The sequence below is a fragment of the Pelophylax lessonae genome (genome assembly GCF_965119305.1).
Source record: "Pelophylax lessonae genome assembly, chromosome: 3".
NCBI classification, from domain to species: domain Eukaryota; kingdom Metazoa; phylum Chordata; class Amphibia; order Anura; family Ranidae; genus Pelophylax; species Pelophylax lessonae.
In genome coordinates this window covers 517,693,418-517,713,623 of record NC_138770.1, presented here as the reverse complement: position 1 = coordinate 517,713,623, position 20,206 = coordinate 517,693,418, and the positions used below count along the sequence as shown (strand labels likewise).

The window sequence follows — 20,206 nt, the reverse complement described above, 5'->3', positions numbered from 1 at the left end:
TTTTTAACACTCTTAATTGCATATTTTCTTATATTTAAAATTCAATATCACAATTTCATTAATTACAATTCTCATACATCTTACAATTACGCTCTTATTCCAACTGCTTCTCACATATATAACACCTATCCTAACTCTACCCTTCCACACATTAGCTACTATATCCTCCTTTTATGTACCATGCTTTCTTACCTAAATTCAATCTATAGCCATTTCTACCTATCATCAAGAGATAAATAAGTGTTACTCCACTTCCCCCATATTTTATGATATTTGTGCACATTTCCTCTATGTTCTTACATTATTATTTCAGATGGTAGGATCTGGTTTACAGCTTTAACCTATTAGCTAACTAATGGAGATGTAGGTTGAATCCATCTTTCCCCTATTTGTTTTCTTGCCATAAACAATACTTCTTTCAAGAATATCTTGGTATATCTAGGCTAATGCTCATCTTCTAGTAGCCCCAAAAAGCCTACCCCTATTGTAACTGGGACTAATCTGTTTAACATTTTTGACAGTTTATCTATAATTTGTTTTCAATTTCCCAAGATATTATTACAATACCACATCATATGGAGAAAATCTGCTCCTCTCGATGGCACCTCACACAGCTTGATGTTGGCATGCTGCCCATTTTATACAATCTACTAAGATAAGTCTGATGTATTACATTTAGCGGAATCATTTTATTATTAACTTCTGGAAATGCCATCAAGTGCGAACAGCAGAGCCCCCTCCCAGTCACAATCATTCATCTGTGGGATAGCTACTTGCCATTTATCCCTCACCCTCGTGGGCTCATAGCATAATTTATTCTAATAAATATAAGTAAAAAATAATAAATAAATAAATAAGTTTAGATATTAATCCCTTTGGCCCGTGTGATCTCAGTATCCCTATAAAGGGGTACTTTGATATATTAGGTTTCTCCTTACCAAATTCCACTTGTAATACATGTTGAAGTTGCAGATATTTGTAAAAATGTCTATTTGGAATTTTATATTGTTCACTCAAATATTCAAACGCCCATAATATATTGCGGTCATAAACTTGTTCTAACGTGGTTACCTTTTTTCGCCTCCAAAAATTACTATCTACAAATGTTCTTAGATGGTCTAAAATTAGATTATTCTGTTTTGAATAGGACCAGAAGTGTCCGAGATTATATCTGCCCCTGAACTAATTAGATACGATGTGTGCACACACGGAAGACTCAGACGCTGACACGAGTTCAGAGTTGAAGTATCTTCTGCTTTAATTATACAGAGTCAGTGTTATTTATATATTGTTATTAGAATCATCAGTTAGTACATAGATAAACATAATGTCATCTGCTTGTTAGTAGCTTCTTAATTGGTTATGTTCATTATAAGGTACACTCCCTCCAAGCTAGGAATGTTATCTGTTGGGTGTGTTCTCCTCTTGAGATCGCCATCTTTCTGGTCAGACAAAGGGAGGGGTGATCCAGCAGCCATTTTGAGTAAGGAAAAAAGGCAAAGGAAATTAAACGTGCAAATTGTAAAAAGAATTCCCACTCACCAAACGGTGTTGATCCCTCTTACCATATGGCAAGTGGGATCAAAGCAAGGCTTTAGTGGTCTCCTTGACCGAGATGGGGATCTCCAAATCATCCTCATTTTCAGTTTCCTGTTGGCGAAAGATGAGTTTCAATGCTGTATCTTCACAAAAGTAGACGTTTATCAAGGATAATGCATTAAAAACAAACAACACAATCACGATGCAGGGATGGTGACTTCTTCTGGAAGGTCTATGAAACACCTTCAAAGATGTCCTTCACATCTCCTCATGGCTTCATTTGAAATGGCCCCCTTCCATACTGACTGTGCCAATGTCAACAAGTGGCATTTTACTCTAGGCAATCTTTCCTATTCAGGCATGTTCTTAAATGTTTTAATTGGCTCATCAGATAATATTACGGTAATATAAATCCAGTAATGCCATTCCTGCTGGCATTTTGGGGTATTGTAACGTTGTAAGTTTTATTTTACATCTAGCTTTTACATCTTTCTGGTCAGACAAAGGGAGGGGTGATCCAGCAGCCATTTTGAGTAAGGAAAAAAGGCAAAGGAAATTAAACGTGCAAATTGTAGAAAGAATTCCCACTCACCAAACGGTGTTGATCCCTCTTACCATATGGCAAGTGGGATCAAAGCAAGGCTTTAGTGGTCTCCTTGACCGAGATGGGGATCTCCAAATCATCCTCATTTTCAGTTTCCTGTTGGCGAAAGATGAGTTTCAAAGCTGTATCTTCACAAAAGTAGACGTTTATCAAGGATAATGCATTAAAAACAAACAACACAATCACGATGCAGGGATGGTGACTTCTTCTGGAAGGTCTATGAAACACCTTCAAAGATGTCCTTCACATCTCCTCATGGCTTCATTTGAAATGGCCCCCTTCCATACTGACTGTGCCAATGTCAACAAGTGGCATTTTACTCTTGGCAATCTTTCCTATTCATGCATGTTCTTAAATGTTTTAATTGGCTCATCAGATAATATTACAGTAATATAAATCCAGTAATGCCATTCCTGCTGACATTTTGGGGTATTGTAACGTTGTATGTTTTATTTTACATCTAGCCTTAAGCTGCATAAACTTTAAGAATTGGCAGTTCAGTTTTTTAAATATCTGTTTAGGTATTCACACAGGGGTTTCCCAAATACAAGCACTTATGTAAAATTATTGTTTTAAATAAATTTATTTTCCCTGACATTGGCAATTTAATCCAGACTCTCAGTTTACTTTGAACATATTCTATCAACAGATATACGTTAGAATCTATAGTTTCAGCTGGTTCTAAGGTTCTAAGGTATTCCCAGATATTTAAGTGGTACTCATAGTGGGACTTGGTCCCATTCCCCTGTCTTTTGATTCATCGGCATTAATACACATTTCTCCCAGTTAATCTCAAGTGTCTGGATTTCTGCATGTATGATGAAAAGTCATAAAAAAGAAATCCATCCTATTTAAAAATACAATACATAGTATTTTACTTTGCCATATCTTCACTGGATTTAAACTTTCTAGGTCATTGATGGAAAAAGACTGTGGAACAGCAGGGTATACAATCCTCAAAATATTGTTATTAAAGTCAGGTACACTTGTGAGTCAGAAGAGGGTGTGCCCTGCCTTATAATTAAAATCATGTAGTTATTTACAACAGAATTGTGTTTATTGCAATCTAGCTTTTAAGAAAATTGTTCCTCGGAAGTTTACCAATGGACCAGTTTACAAACGCTAGAAATTCAAAGCAAATGCTACTGTCTGTAAAGATTGGACTATATATAGTTCTCAAAATACACGCTGCTGAACTCCAACGTAATTGAGAAAGGTTAAATGTGTCTTTTGCACTTGATAACATGAAACATTAGAAAAATGCTGGCTTAGACTGTTGTACATATTTCCTATCTATCTAGGAAACCACTGAAAAAAAAAATCCATAAATAAAATTAAAATTAAGTGAATTAGTAGTTAGTAGTGAATTAATGACAGTGTTCGAACAAAAGTATGTAGACAGAATAAAGTGGGCATTTCTGAAACTTCAAATACCCGCATAAATAAATTCCTGACATGTTATAATATACAGCAACAATATCTTTGTTCCAAAAAAGCATGTTCACAAAGGTTCCAGCAAAGACTGATCTTATTCAGCCATTTGTGAATGTAACCAAGAACAGCACATGCACCAGGATTTATATGATTGTGTCATCTTTGAGCCAGCATCTCAGTCAGGTAAGTAAATAATGACCCTGAATAGTGTCTAAAGATAGCACTGTCCTTTGGAAAACCTTTGGAAAAAAAATAGTAAGATCAAACTCCTGGTGAGCTAATACTGTATCTTGGCAAAACCTACATCATGACAAAGAAGGCTCCAAGAAACTGTGTGAAGAGAGGTTGCAAGCTTTTGTGGCTGAGATTGGAGAAGCATATTTCATCTATCGACCCAAAGACCTTGCTTGTAGTTAGCCAAATAGTGTGCATCATCATAAATTGTGACAGGAAGTCAGGAAAATCTGTGAGTGTTGTCACAGATGGGAGATACACTTCTGCTTGGTTTAGACAATTCACCAATTACTATAGGGTGTTGGCTGCAAAGGTAGCCAGGAAGGTTTAAGGAAGTTGAAAAACCTTCAGCTATTCAGAATGAGGAAATTAAGGCCTCTATAATTTGTCTAGAGAAAGTCTATTGATTGCTGCCTCCTGACGCTGTGTGAGTAGAGGAGGGCAGTCAGATGTATGCCTCCTGAAGCTGTGTGAGCATAGGAGAGGAATGCCTCCTGAAGCGATGTGCGCTGAGGAGGGTAGAAAGACTGAAGACTTCTCAAGGTGAGGTCTTGGATTGTTTTCTATGTGAAGAGAAAAACAAATGGATGTTTTCTATGTGAAGAGAAAATCAAAGGGACATTTTCTGTGTGAAGAGAAAATAAATGGACTATTGATGGTCTGCTGTATGATCAGCCAAGTCTGCCCAACAGTAGGTTGGGGACAGACTCCTTAGGTAGGTTCCTGTGTGTGAAGGTAGCCGCCCACAGTGGCAAGGATTTCTTGTGTTTTTATTTTGATTTTGAGGTTTTTGATGCTTGCACTTGTGTGAAGAAAATTGCAAGAATAAAACCATACACTGTAGTTTTCAACCACTTCTCGGCTATCTCCCTGTGTAACGAACCCCCCCAAGGGGTCATCCACACCCACCACCGAGCTAATCCCTCACAAAATACATCATCCTATAATGAAGCAAGGTGATGGAAGCACATTCCGTGAAACGGTTTTTATGCAAAAAACCCTGGAATACATCTAAAAGGTAGGATGAATGGGAAAATCCAGCTCCAGTCTGCAAGAAACCTAGATGTAGGGAGATCTGTCTTCCAGTAACACAATCCCCCAATAATAAAGCAAAAAAAAAAAAAACTACACACAATTGGCTTAAAAAAAAAACACATTTGATATCATGAAATGGCCAAGTCAAACCCCAAATCTCAGTGCAATAGAAAGTTTGTGACTGGAATTAAAAATATTCACTTACAACTCCCATGCAATCTAAAAAAACATTTTTGGAGAAAAATTGCAGTGCACATATGTGCAAAGCTGATAGAAACCTATTCACATGGGGTCAAGTCTGTAACTGTTGCTAAAGGTACATCTACTAAATACTGACACAAAGAAGGTGTAGACTTATGCAGTCAATATTTTGTGTTTTTTTTTTTTTCATTATTGTAACGAACTGTAATGATTTTTGCAGAGATCTGGTGTAAAATTTGAAAAAAAAAAAGAGTTGATTCCTTTTGATTACTTTAAAAAATAAAAGAATGCACCATGATTTATTGTTTCATGACAATGAGCACTGTTAATGCATTATGTATTGTTTAGCTATATGGTTTATTTTCAGCTGTTTCTTTTTGAGTTCCCTTTAACATACCTGAGATACCCCAAGAAGTACATTTTATTTAGAGAAAATTATTTTTACTTTATTATTGTTTTTTCCTGTGATGCTCCTCTTATGCAGTTTTGCCACAAAGATGATGAAAAGCTTTCAGAAAAACAGACCAGACCCAGGACCTTTGTGTCAGTGAGAGCTGGAGTGCAAAATCTAAAATCAGAAAAAGCCTGGCTAACAGTGCATGCAATAGTTTTTACTTTGATATCTTTGTTAAAATATTGTCCATCAACATGGAGTTTGGAGTTTTGCCATCTTGGGTTGGAAAGCTGACCACTTAATATGTACAGCAGGAAGCTATTGTGGGAGTGAGTATAAATCAGTATCTTTACCAAGATAGTAATGGTATGACCATTTCTGTTCTAAAAATTGTAGTATAATTTGTGAAGTTTATATGAGCCCAGGACAGGGCTTAAATGAAAAATAACGCTTGACGTTCTGTTCTCCATAATGTTTGAGTCACTTCCTTTTCTCTTTAAAAAAAAAAAAAAAAACAAATACAAAAGGAAAAACCAACACAATACAACACATTTAAAAGCTTATGTAGTATTCCTGTAATAAACATAAGGGAAAGAAGAAATAAAAAGGGAGCAAAAACAATCATATACCCCACAGTGTACATATAATTCCCGGCCCTTTTCCTCTACAAACCTTAATTTTTAAAGAATGGATGTCCTTACAGATCTACCCTTCCTCCCAAATCTCCCCATATAACCCCCCCCCCTCCTCTCCCCGGTAAAGAGAAAAAAAAAAAGAACTTAACCCCAAATGTGCAGAAAACTGCGAGGAAAAAATAAAATTTAATTTATAAACAAATAAGACTTAAACCCGTCAAAAAAAAAAATAACATAAGTCGTCCATTCATTATTACTTAAAGGGTGGGCCCGGGAGTGGCTACCTATAGCTGACACCCCGTTCCTGCCCTAACTTACTGTGTTCCCCTATCTGTCTCCCACTTTCCTCTCTCCGTGTGAAGGAAAAGAAAAAAAAAAGCAAACTATTCATTGTTAATTATAGGGCCCAGGGGTAGTAGCCTATAGCTGCTCCCTTCTTTCACCCTAAATTACTGTGTTATCTTTTTCACTCCCCACTATTCATCCCCCTCTTTTATTGTGAACCCCGTTAAAATTCACAATCTCAGAGAATGCAAATGCTATTTCTGGTTCATGTGGGGGGTAACCCTAACTACTTATTATTGATTATAAGACCCAGGAGTGGCAGCCTATAATTGCCTCTCTTGTTTCACCCTAAAAGGTTGTGGAATATGCCAAGCAACATGGAAATAGGGCTTCAGAAAGACATTTTGGAGAGCCACAAACAGAATGCACAATACGAGAGTGGCATAAAATGTAAGAAAAACTCAAGACATTATCAAAAACAAAATGCAATTTTCACAGTGGTATTGCTAAATGGCCAACATTAGAAGAACAGGTGAAGGAATTTGTACAAAATCATGGAAAAGCTGGCATTGCTTTATCAACAAAAATGATCATTATTCAAGCAGTGAAAATAAGCAAAAAGTTGCAAATACATGATTTCAAAGAGACAGCATCATGGTGCCAAAGATTTATGAAGAGGCATTAGCTTCGGATGCGAACAAGAACCAGGATTGCCCAGCATATGCCGGACGATTATGAAGAGAAGATAACTTTATTATCAAACAAAGGAAAAGACAAAATTTTAAACTTGGTCAGATCGGCAACATGGACAAAGTACCCCTCACTTTGGATGTTCCTGCAATGAAAGAAAATCGTTATATTGTGGTGCTCGCTGTCACTGCAGACTGAAACAAGCTGCCACCATTGGCAATTTTTAAAAGGAAAACTTTTCCGAAGGAGAAAAATTTCAAGTGGCATACAGGTAGGTGCATGTTCATCCTAAAGGTTGGATGAATGAAGAAGGCATAAGGCTTTGGATTAGAAATATGTGGGAGAAGTGCCCAGGTGCTTTGTTAAAGAGGCCATCCTTGTTAGTACTCGACTCATTTAGATCTCCTCTTATAGAACCAACAAAGAAAGAATTTCAAATGTGCAAAGCAGAAATAGAAGTCATTCCTGGAGGACTTACATCACAATTGCAGCCATTCGATCTTTCCATTAACAAGCCCTTCAAAGCCTTCATGCCTGAACAATGGAAAAAATTCATGTGTGATGAAAACCAACATGAAGTTACAAATTCTGGGCGAATGAAAAGACCTGGCATTTCAAAAATGTGTCAGTGGATAAAGACTTTGTGGGATGCAGTTAAAGAAGATATTGTTATCAAACCTTTTAAGAAATGTGGCATAAGCATTGCTTTGGATGGTGAAGAAGGCAAACTGATTTATGAAGACAGTAGCAGTTAAAGAAGTGTTCAGTTCAATTTTGAAGATAGCAGTGAAGATGAAAAGTTTCTTGGTTACCCAGATAGCAGTGATTTCAGATTAAACTTTTGTAAAAGCATAATATCCAAGTTTCTTTGTTAAAGCGGAGTTCCGGGCACAGATGTCATTTTTTAATAAACATACCCCCGGGACAGTCAGGGCTAGCACATTCCACAATGGCTAGCCTCTGATCTGTCCCGGTTCGCACTTACCTTTTAGAAGAAATACTTACTTATAAAATTTCTTCCACAGCGTTTCCATCTCTCTTGTGGGCAGCTGAAGCCGGCACGGTCCTCTTCTGTGTCTTCTTCCGCGTCTTCTTGTCCCAGAATGCGCCGCACCGGCCCCCTCTCGTCACTTCCGGCACGGCGCCGCATGCCCAGAAGCTGTTTAGCAGGGGAATGTCCCCCGGAAATGACGAGCGGGGCCGGTGCTGTCGCATTGATTCCTGGGAGCTGTGACGTTCAGCTCCCAGGAATCATAGCGAGTCAGGAAGTGACGGGGTGAGCCGCGGCTCCGAGGGAGGAAGTACTCTGAGGTGAGTATCTTCGATCTTCAATTGCAAGGTAAGTAAACAAAAAAAAAAAAAAAAATAACTATCCAATTCCTTTTCAGGTGAGGCATACCTAGCGGAGGGGCACAAAAAAAAAAAATATAGTTTTTGTGCCCGGAACTCCGCTTTAAAACAGTTGCTTTTACTTTCATATTACGGTTTTTACCTTATAAGTGGAATTAATATTAAAAAAAAAAAAGTTCTGAGCAACCCTTTTTTTGTTGCAGAGTTCTTTACTTGAAATTCGTGTTTTTTCCTGAAACTTCTCTCTTAAAATAAAGGTGCGTGTTATACGCTGATAAATATGGTAATTATCGTGGTATAAGTCTTTTACTGATGCTGATAAGAATATTCCCAAATATTTCAGACCCTTCTGCTTCCACTCAAAAGGATACAAAGGTCTGAGGGCCCTATGCTCCATTGGGGAATGTTTTTTTAATAATTTACTTCCAGGGAACAAGCATGCAGCTAGTGATAGCAAGGAAAAATCATACCTCCTGATTTATATACCTATTCGTAGTCTGAAACTTAACAATTATTGAAACTTCTATTTTTAGCTTTATACAGGGGCAGTTAATATTTTCAAAAATCAGGATTCAACAAAGGTAGCCTACATATTTCAGTTTTCTTTAACGTACTAATAATATACAGGTGCATCTCAAAAAATTGGAATATCATCAAAAAGATAATTTATTTCTGTGATTCAATTCAAAAAGTGAAACTCACATATGATATAGATTCATTACACACAAAGTAATATATTTCAAGTATTTCTTTCCTTTAATTTTGATAATTATGGCTTACAGCTAGTGAAAACACAAAATTCAGTATCTCAGAAAACTAGAATATTGTAAAAAAGTTCAATATTGTAGACTCATGGTGTCACACTCTAATCAGCTAATGAACTCAAAACACCTGTAAAAGTTTCCCAAGGATCGAAATGGTCTATCAGTCTGGTTCAGTAGGTTACACAATCTTGGGGAAGACTGCTGACTTGACTGTTGTCCAGAAGACAGTCATTGACACCCTGCACAAGGATGAAAAGTCACAAAAGGTCATTGGTTAAAAAACTGGCTGTTCACAGAGTGCTGTATCCAAGCATATTAATGGAAAGTTGAGTGAAAGGAAAAAATGTGGTAGAAAAAGGTGCACAAACAACAGGGATAACCACAGCCTTGATAGAAGTGTGAAGCAAAGACCATTCAAGAATGTTGGGGAGATTCACAAGGAGTGGACAGCTAGTGTCAGTGCTTCAAGAGCCACCACACACAGACGTATCTAGGACATGGGCTACGACTGTCACATTGCTTGTGTCAAGCCACTCCTGAACCAGAGACAACGTCAGAAGTGTCTTACCTGGACTGTTGCTCAGTGGTCCAAAGTCCTCTTTTCGGATGAAAAGTAAATTTTGCATTATATTTAGAAATCAAGGTCCCAGAGTCTGGAGAAAGAGCGGAGAGGCACAGAATCTGAATTGCATGAGGTCCAGTGACGTTTTCACAGTCAGTGATGATTTGGGGAGCCAGGTCATCTGCTGGTGTTGGTCCACTGTGTTTTATCAAGTCCAAAGTCAGCGCAGCCCTCTACCATGAAATTCTAGAGCACTTCATGCTTCCCTCTGCTGACCAGCTTTATGGAGATGCTGATTTCATTTTCCAGCAGGACTTGGCACCTGGCCACACTGCAAAAAGTACCAATACCTGGTTTAGTGATCATTGTATCACTGTGATGTGTTGATTGGCCAGCAAACTCGCCTGACCTAAACCCCATAGAGAATTTGTGGGGTATTGTCAAGAGGAAGACGAAAGACACCAGACCCAAAATGCAGACCAGCTGAAGGCCGCTATCAAAGCAACCTGGGCTTCCATAACACCTCAGCAGTGCCACAGGCTGATTGCCTCCATTAGCTAAACTTAAAGGAAATGCTTGAAATATTTCACTTTGTTTGTAATGAATATATACTGTATATATAATATATAAGTTTCATTTTTTGAATTGAATTACTGAAATAAATTACATTTTTGATGATATTCTAACGTTTTAAGATGCACCCGCATGATGTCTGGCAACCATGCTGTGTGTAGTTTATTGTGCATATAAAGGTATTCTGTAAAGTGATAGACTAGACTCTGATGAAAGCAGGTATACCTGAGTGGTGAGCTGCATGCGTGTTTGATGACAATTTAATAAATAAGTTTAGCTTTACTGCCCTAGAATTAAGATGGGCTAATAGGTCAGGACATACATGGCTCACTTCATTAGTGCCCTATCACACAATCATTTGTTTATCTGACACAATTTTCTATCCACTGTAAAATCAAGCATTGTGAATGTTTGTTTCTTATGATGCCATCCACTGTTTGTGACAGTATTACCCCTTTCAACAAGCTTTCAATGCCAAAAATGACCAAATGGATTAAGACAACAACAAGAGTTTTAATAAAATGTGTTGCTAGTAGGTTGCCTGTATCCGCTCTGCTGTTTTATGTATGTGAAAGCTGGTACAAAGACAATATGCTAGTAAATGACCAAAGTTTATGACCATCATTAGAATTAAATCCTAAACTTTTTGCCTACCTTCAGATATCAGTGAGGAGGATGACGAAGAGTCGGACCAAGAGCTAGAGAGACAGAATATTGAAGAACTGTATGAGTATGTAAGACAGGCACATCAGCAGGATGGACATTCTCTACATGAAGATGTGCAGCATCCAGCTTTGATACCAGTTCTCCGTCCATACCAGAATGATGCTGTCAACTGGATGCTGGAAAGAGAAAACTACAAAAACGTTACTTCTAATGGTAAAAAAAAAAAAATGTGGTTTTTAATTATTTTTTTGTCTCTATTATGCTTTAGGCCACTGGCGTTTCTGTATGTGCATTAACATTTGATATGTTATGCTGTCTTGTGGGAGCGCAGAATCACCTCCAGCTGCTTGTAAACATGGCAGTCTTCATTAAACTTGCAAACAATTGCAAAAACACAAAACAGCTTATTTCAGGAAACAAAAACAAAAAAAATAGTATATAACTCTGGTTCAGTCAAAAAGAAGGTACTTGCTCACCAGAACTATACTGTCCCACACCAGGGCTTTTGGGGTTTTCCATCTGTTCCAGGGTTCTCAAAGAGAAGGTTTTCATAGTTCAACTGTGGCTTAGCCCCAGCCTTATTCACCATGCGTGTGTCCAACTCTCTGTCACAGCCAGGGGTTTCCTCATCTATTTTTGCTCCTCTATTTTGCACTTTAACCCTTTTTTAGTAGTTCAATTCTCCTGCGCTGTAGTGCAATAATGGGAAGGAAGAGGTGAGTTTCCAACAAATATGAATGGGTAGGACTGAAGGTCTTGCTGCCACCTCAGGACCAAGGCTATCCGATACAAACTGAAGAAAAAGATAACAAAAAGAGGGGCGCACCGACCTAGTGCATTACCACTAAAAACATTTATTAAAATGATAAAAAGCATAAAATATACTAACAAACAATATGTGATAATACACACATATAAACAATTCAATGTATAAATAAAGACGTCTCCAAGGAGGCCAGGCACTGCGTGGTGCTGGACGGCGTGCAGCAGAACCGCACGGAGCTGCTGTAGCTTCAGCCAGCCTAAGCTACAGCAGCTCCGTGTGGTTCTGCCGCACGCCATCCAGCACCACACAGTGCCTGGCCTCCTTGGAGACATCTTTATTTATACATTGAATTGTTGATATGTGTGTATTATCACACTTTGTGAGTATATTTTATGCTTTTTACCATTTTAATAAATGTTTTTAGTGGTAATGCACTAGGTCGGTGCACCCCTCTTTTTGTTATCTTTTTCTTAACCCCTTTAGGACCAAGGTCCCTGTTATCAGGGTTTTGAGGTACTTCCCACCCAAAACACTTTGAATCTCTTAAAATTCCGGGTCCTTAATAAGGGCTGAGCAATCCAGAATACTGAAAATCAGTCCTCTCCTCTCCAGCTGGACTACCCTGAGGGCCCTCACCCTGCATGGATGAGAACCCCTGAGTACTCAACAATTACTGCAAGCCATCCCCCTTAGGGACCACAACCCAAATAGTGGGAAAATATACCTGCCGTACTAGATTCATCCCTGGCATCCTGTAAATACCCCGCCCTCTGCCTTGATGCTGAGGTGTCAGAGCCTGCCTTCCACCACAATTTCTTGTAATGCCAGGAATCATCTGGTTACCCTGGCATTTGTGTGTCTGTTCTGTCTCATCCAGGTCAGTGGGGCATGGAAACGTCCTGCCAAGAAGAAAATAGCATAGTGAGTCTTCACTGTGGCATAATTCCTCTCCGCGGCTGTCATTTTTCTGCTAAAAATGAACTATAGGTTTTCCCTTCATGGAACAGAACAGCTCCTAAGCCCTCACTGGAGGCATCTGCTTGGACAATAAATTATTTTGGAAAGCCTGCAGCAACCAGCACTGGATACTGGTATAAAGCCATTTAAGCTCATGGAAAGCCTCCTAAGCCTCGTCATTCCACTTGTTCATAACCGACTTCTTATGAAACAAGAGAGATGTGCCACGATCAGTCAACATTACGTGCAATAAAAAACTAATATTATTTGTGTTAATTAAACCAAAAAATAATATGGTGAACTTATAATATTTGTGCCAATAATATCATGCAAAAAAAAATAAAATCAGTGTCAGCGAAAGAAAGTAAAAAGTCTATGCAAATGTGAAACCTGATCTTGTAGCTGTGACTGTAAGTGCTCACAGGTACATCTTCATGTATAGCCTTTTCCGGACCGCCTGCCGCATATATACTGCGACAGGGTGGCCTGGCTGTGCAAAATCAGGTACATGTACCTGATTTTGCGCAGGAGATGTGAGGGGCGCGCGTGCAGGAGCTGATCAGCGGGTCCGGCGGCTGCGATGGCAACCGGGAGCTGCTGATCGTTCAGCGGAATGACAGAACGGCCATCTCTTTTCTGTCACAGAGGAAGAGAGAAATCTTGTGTTTCAGCTAAACTGAAAAACAGAAACACAGATCTCTCTTTTTCTCTAGTGCATCCCTCTCCCTTCAGTTAGAAAGCACTCCTTAGGAGCACACTTAGCCCCTTGATCACCCCTGGTGTTCACCCCTTCCCTGCCATTGTCATTTATACAGTAACAGTGCATTTTTGTTTAGCTCTGATCACTGTATTGGTGTCACTGGTCCCCAAAAAGTGTCATTTAGTGTCCGATTTGTCCGCCGCAATGTCGCATTCCCGCTAAAAATCGCCATTACTTCCGGTTCCGGCGCCCATGGAGAAGGAGTGATCTCCTCGGCTCCCGCTGCACCCGCCGCTAATCTATATATAAATCCACGGCAGGAGGCCGTTCAGAGGGCGCCTACACACACCGTGACCCCCCCTACTGATCCGGGGACCGGAATGGACCGCTTTATTGAGCGCCAGCGCTCCCAGACAGGAACTGTCACGGAGCGGCCGGAGACAGCCACCTCACACATAGCAGCTGACATGGCTGCGGCTGCACGCGCGGGAAGAGAGGAGGGGGGGAATCTCTCCCTGCCTCTTTCGCTTCAGCCTTGTCCCCTTCAACCTACCACTGCTCCTGGAGGTGAACCAATGGACCCAGCCTATCTTAAAATGGCTGAGGCAGTGGCGGCAATCCTATCACCCACCATTAAAGCAACTATTGAAGCGGCAATGCACCAGGGACTGACACAATTACAAAAGGAGCTCTCAGCTCACAAGCACCAGATCCAGGAAGCTGAGCAGCGGATCTCATCCTTGGAGGAAGAAACATTGATGAACAGAAGGGACTTAAATTATCATGACAAGGCTCTCCAGGCACTGCAAGATAAAATAGAGGATTTGGAGAACCGTTCCAGAAGGAACAACCTCCGTATTATAGGAGTTCCTGAGTCGGTTCAAGGGGAGGCGATCCACTTACTGTGCACTGACACTATCCCGCAGGCTCTGGGCATGCCATCCCCATGTATTGTTGAAAGAGCACACAGGGTGGGAGCGCCAAACGAATCCCGGAAGAATCCACGACCCATCATAGCCAGGTTCTTAAACTATGCGGACAAGAACACTATCTTGCTGAAATTCAGACGGCAGCGTTCCCTGCAACTACATGGTTCCTCAATACTACTTTTTGCAGATTACTCCGCCGAGGTCTCAAAGCAACGCAAAGCTTTCTCAAAGGTATGCTCTTCCCTCTTCGATCAACAACTTAAATTCACCTTGGCGTACCCAGCAGTGCTTCATGTCACCTCCCCTGATGGAGAACGCCTGACATTCCACTCTCCTTCTGATGCGGAACATTTCCTCTCATCCCTCCCGTCACCGATGGATGACACCACCACCATCGCCAGGAAAGCTTCGCTCTCCCGCAAAGCGCAACTGACACCTCCCAAAGACTCCACTAAAAAAGGACGCTTTGGTGATCCATCCTCTCTGAGAGCCATCACCTGATCGCTGGACAACTCGCCCTCTTGAGGGACTTCGTCCACCTTCCTTGATCTCAAGGTTTCCCTTTTTCTCCCCGGATCATAAGTTTGCCCGACAGCTGCACGAGTTCTGACTGCCTACGCTACTACATCCCCTCGAGCAGCTATACCCACCCGATTACGGGCGAACTGGTTTGACTAAAGTTGTAGATTACTGTTATTCTGGTTTGTGTATCTGCATTGTTGATGGTGACTTGTATACTGTCACCAATGTTTTCCATTCATGGCCTCCTTGCACTAACAGGCAGAGCATGATAACTAGCCCCCTAGCGTGCCTCCTTGCCTTCATTGTTTGGTAACTTAGGCATTGGGGTTGTGGAGCCACCCTTGTTCACTCCCTTCCACATGGTGAAAAAAGTGAAGTCCTTACTTCGCGCTCCCCCGCGGGGACCCCGAGTCCCCTACTCCCCTGTTGTTCACTTCACAGCCCCTTTGCACTGGCACCCCCCTGTTTCTTCCCTTCCTCTCTCACCACCCCTGGTACCTACTCTATATCTTGACGAATACGCTATGAGACTACCATTGAGATCCCAAATGCTTAGCTACCGATTTCTGCCCATACGGCTGCTATGGCCACCCTAAAGATCATATCCTGGAATGTCAAAGGCCTTCGCTCCCCAAATAAGAGGATGATGATCCTCCGCCATTTAAAGATATTAGGGGCAGACGTTGCACTCCTGCAGGAGACTCATCTTGCGGAGGGCGACTTGCGCTTTTTGAAGAAGCTCTGGGTTGGCGAGGCAGTGTGCTCTCCGGCGGTGGGACGCAAAGCCGGAGTAGCCATACTGATACACAAAAATCTCCCCTGCGTAATGTTATCCACGGTGCATGATGACATAGGCCGCAGAGTGACGGTCTCACTCAAACTGCCATCCCGCACCGTGCAAATCTCCAACATTTACGCCCCTACACCTCCTTCGGCAGAATTCAACAGAGACACCTCGACCTGGCTGCTCCAAAATCCTGCACCTTTTCATGTCATTGGGGGAGACTTCAATGATGTTATGAATTTACAGGAGGACCGGAAGCAACGCAGGCCGAGACCTCCCACACATGTTCAGACACGGTCCACGAGAGAAACCGCACTCAACTCTATGTCAGCTGCCCTACATCTGGTAGACTCTTGGCGCCTTAGTCACCCCACTGACAGGGAATTTTCATTCTACTCCCCCCCACAAGACTCCATGGCAAGGCTGGACTACCTTTTTGTTACTCCGGAATTGGTAAAGTCCATCCATCACACCCATATCCATAGTATTGCCATTTCCGACCAATCTCCGGTTTCATTGACCCTACTAGTGGCCCCCTCTACTGCCCCTTCTAATTGTTCCTGGAGACTCCCTGGGTTTCTCTTAGATAATGACGATTTCCAACAACATGTTCGTAAGTCCTGGGAGGACTATGCTTCACTGAACCAGGGTCATTTGGATGATCCTGTTCTATTTTGGGAAGCGGGTAAAGCGGTCCTCCGGGGCGCCATCATAGCGTACACGGCTTCATATCGCAAGTCTCTTACGCAACACTACAGCAAAGCCAGTGAACGTCTCCGCATGGCACAACTAGAGCTCACCGTCTCCGACTCCCCCGATCGTATTGCTGACTGGCATTCTGCCAAGAGGCAATTTGATCACTGGGCTGAACAAATATAGAACACCAAACGCTCGCGATTTGCAGCAACACTTTTTCGATTCGGCAATAAACCCGGCAAATTGCTCTCCAGACTGATTAAGGGCCCCCACCGACCAACGCACATCTTAGCTCTTAAAGATAGCTCTGGGACCCTGACACACACCCCACAGGAGATAAGCGACATATTGGAGGATTATTACAAAGCACTTTACAGTAGTGACCCCATAAATCACGAGTCTGCCCAAGCCTTCTTAAATGCCTTGTCCCTCCCCTCCCTCTCTGTCACACAATTGGAGCAGATTAACGCCCCAATCACTTCAGAAGACATTAGTAAAACCGTTTCTAATATGGCATCTCACAAAGCTCCGGGGCCTGATGGATACCCACCTGAATTTTATAAAACGTTCAAGGACACGCTCTTGCCCACGCTCACTTTGCTCTACAGCGATATGTGGCAGAAGGGCACGTATTTGCCATCGGGCACTCAAGCATACATAAAGCTGTTAGCCAAGAAGGGCAAGGATCCTACCCTACCCGGATCGTACCGCCCAATATCCTTACTGAACGTTGACGCGAAAATCCTGTCCAAAATCATAGCATCCAGGATTGCCCAAGTTCTCCCTATGCTCATCCATCCTTCACAGGCAGGCTTTGTCAGGGGCAGGTCAGCAACGGCAAACATCCGCAAAGTTATAGCGGTACTGGAACATGCTAAAGCCAACCCCACTGCTCAACTCGCTATAGTTACACTAGATGCCGAGAAGGCTTTCGATAACATCAATTTTGACTGGCTGTTCCTATCCCTGACAAAGCTGGGCTTCTCTGGTAGAATTTTGAGCTTTCTGAAAGCCCTGTATGCATCCCCCTCTGCACGCATCCTCACCTCATTAGGCATGACGAACCCCATATCACTCCACAAAGGGACGCGTCAAGGGTGCCCCCTGTCCCCCGTACTGTTCAACATGGCCATGGAACCTCTTTCCAGGTTTCTACTCTCCTCGGCCCCCATTTATGGGATCACTTTGGGGGAGGAAGAGTTGAAGACCGCCCTCTTCGCGGACGATCTTTTACTTTTTACGTCGCAGCCCAGCAGTGATCTCCCTAAAATCTGCTCCCTGCTAGAAGAATTCAGGACCATAACAGGACTGAAAGTTAACTTTGATAAAAGTGAAGTTCTCCCTCTAACCCAACCAGTAATTGATCATTGGGACCCCTCTCTCCCCTTCCCGCTTACTCTCGACCACATTACCTATTTAGGTATCAAGATAGGCAGACTCCCCTCGTCCTTATATCAACTCAATTATGTCCCTCTGATAGAAAAGATTGTCAGGGAACTTGAGATGTGGATGACTCTGCCCCTGTCGCTCTTCGGAAGGTGCCACCTGGTCAAAATGGTTAGCTTTCCACGCTTGCTGTATCCGCTTCAGACGATCCCTATTCTCCTTAAACATAAAGATGTTCGCACTTTAAACAGAGCCATAGCCTCATTTCTTTGGAACAAGAAAAGATCTCGCATCTCCATTGCCAAACTGCACCTTCCGAGGAGCGAGGGGGGAGCTGGCCTACCCAATATCAGGCTCTACAATTTGTCATGCCTCCTACGCTATGGCCTGGACTGGCTTGCGGAGTCCTCTACCTTCTCCAACTATGCTCTTGAAGCCAATGTGGTGCGACCGTTGAAACTCTCTGGCATACTCCATAGCAAACTGCAATCTCTCCCCGACTCTCTCCGGCACCATCTACTCATCCGGGATACCTTAATCGCTTGGAGAGAAATTAGGAAGCACCTCGGAGTACCGTCCTCTATTTCAAAACACCTACCGCTTCATGGCAATCCATCCTTCCCCCAATCTGGAGTCTATACTCCGTACCAACTTTGGGCACACAAAGGTCTCACCTCAGTCTACTCTTTTGTCCGGCCGCCCGACTCTTCCATCAAACCATTCTCAGAGCTTGCTGCGGAATTCAACCTGCCACAGTCTCATCTTTTCTATTACCACCAAACTGTTTCCTTCATCAAATCTTGCTCCTGTTATCCTTCGAAGAGTTTTCAGACAACATTTGTGGATGACTTAATTCACCGGAAACATTACTCCATCTCTCTCATCTATGGCCAGCTTGTGATGCACACAAATAAGATTACGGTGGAAACGTTGTTCGATAAGTGGGGCTCCGACTTCCCTCAAACGGACTTGGCACAGAATATTCTGAACGGTTACCTAAAACTGAGGAAATATGTACTAGCCGAAACATGGAGAGAAACCCAGTTTAAGTTAATCCACAGGGCTTTTATACCAGCCTTCTACAAGTCTGACCCGGGCACTACTGCTACCTGCCCCAAGTGCAATGACAACAGGCCGACCCTGGCTCACAGATTCTGGCATTGTCAGGTGATCTCAGTGTTCTGGGACCTTGTGTTGGACTTTATCCATTCTGTCCTAGACATTCGCCTGGAGAAGTCTCCACATTTTCTGCTTTTCGGTTGTGAAGCTCCGAGCTTGGCTACAGGGTCCTCTAAAAAGAAGAATGCACCGACCCCTCCATGGGCCTACCTCTGCGCTTTGGCAGCCAGGAAAGTCATACTAAAGACCTGGATCTCTAATGTCTCCCCCACAATCTCTATGGTATGCAACGACTTGAAAGCCCTACTCTATATGGAAAAAACTGACCTTGAGACCAGGAAATTTCTCTCCACGGAAACATTTTTTGCTAGATGGCGGTCATTCATTGAGCGAAAATTTCACGAAGATGAAAGGAGAACTTTAATGACCTCATTCCAGTATACAAAATGGTATCTGCAAACCTCTATTGCAAACACTTTGGGTAATCTGAAGGTCTAAGACATACATAGATCCACGTGAATCTCAGGAATGTAACTTAACCCTTCTTCCCTCATTTCAATCTGATTCTCATGGTTGTATTCCAACTCCCCCCCCCCCCCCTACACATTCCTATATCCTCTTTCCTCCCCACCCCCAATACCACTGTTATAGCTTATGTCAGGTTACGTGGCCAGTACAGAGTCATCCGTATCTGTCTTTCTGATGTTTATTGGTTGATGTTCTCCTCCCGTCCCATGCGAGAATGTTTCAACCCCTTCCCCCCTTTGCTACTTTTCTTCCCCGAGGTCCTTTCGTTTGTATTTAACGTTTGTACCCTCATATATGTGAACTTTTGGGCCCATATTGTTTCAAAATAGTTTCAAAATGCCTCATGATTTTGTGGTAAAACGTACACCTTATTGTTGCCTTACTGGATTATGCACTTTGTTTGTACAACATGTTGTTTTTTCAATAAAAATATTATAAAAAAAAAAAAAAAAAATCGCCATTACTAGTAAAAACCATAAAAAAAATAAAAAGTCCATAAATCTATTCCATAGTTAGCAGACGTTATAACTTTTGCGCAAACCAATCAAACCAATTTTTTTTTACCAAAAATATGTAGCAGAATACATATTGGCCAAAATTGATGAAAAAAGTTGGATTTTTTTTTTTTTAATTATTGGGTATGTTTTAGAGCAGAAAGTAAAAAATATTGTTTTTTTTCTTATTTAAAAATTGTGGTTCTTTTTTTGTTTATAGTGCGAAAAATAAAAACCGCAGAGGTGATCGAATACCACCAAAAGAAAGCTCTATTTGTGGGGAAAAAAAGGACATCAAGTGTATTCGGGTACAGCGTCACACGACCGATGCCAACTGGCAATGGGGGGGTACGCCGCTG

General features: G+C 41.8%; 2 protein-coding genes across 2 annotated transcripts in view; one reads left to right on the top strand and one right to left on the bottom strand.

Moving 5' to 3' along the window:
- The window catches only part of LOC309549695 (sulfotransferase 6B1-like), a 403,842-nt gene that overhangs the window by 116,469 nt on the left and 267,167 nt on the right, over positions 1 to 20,206 (bottom strand). The gene's annotated exons all lie outside the window — the stretch shown is intronic.
- SHPRH (SNF2 histone linker PHD RING helicase) overlaps positions 1 to 20,206 on the top strand; it is a 222,116-nt gene that overhangs the window by 56,926 nt on the left and 144,984 nt on the right. The window contains exon 4 of the mRNA XM_082250133.1: positions 10,961 to 11,179. Within this exon, the coding sequence (XP_082106259.1) occupies positions 10,961 to 11,179 (219 nt within the window). The remainder of the gene's footprint in view (positions 1 to 10,960; positions 11,180 to 20,206) is intronic.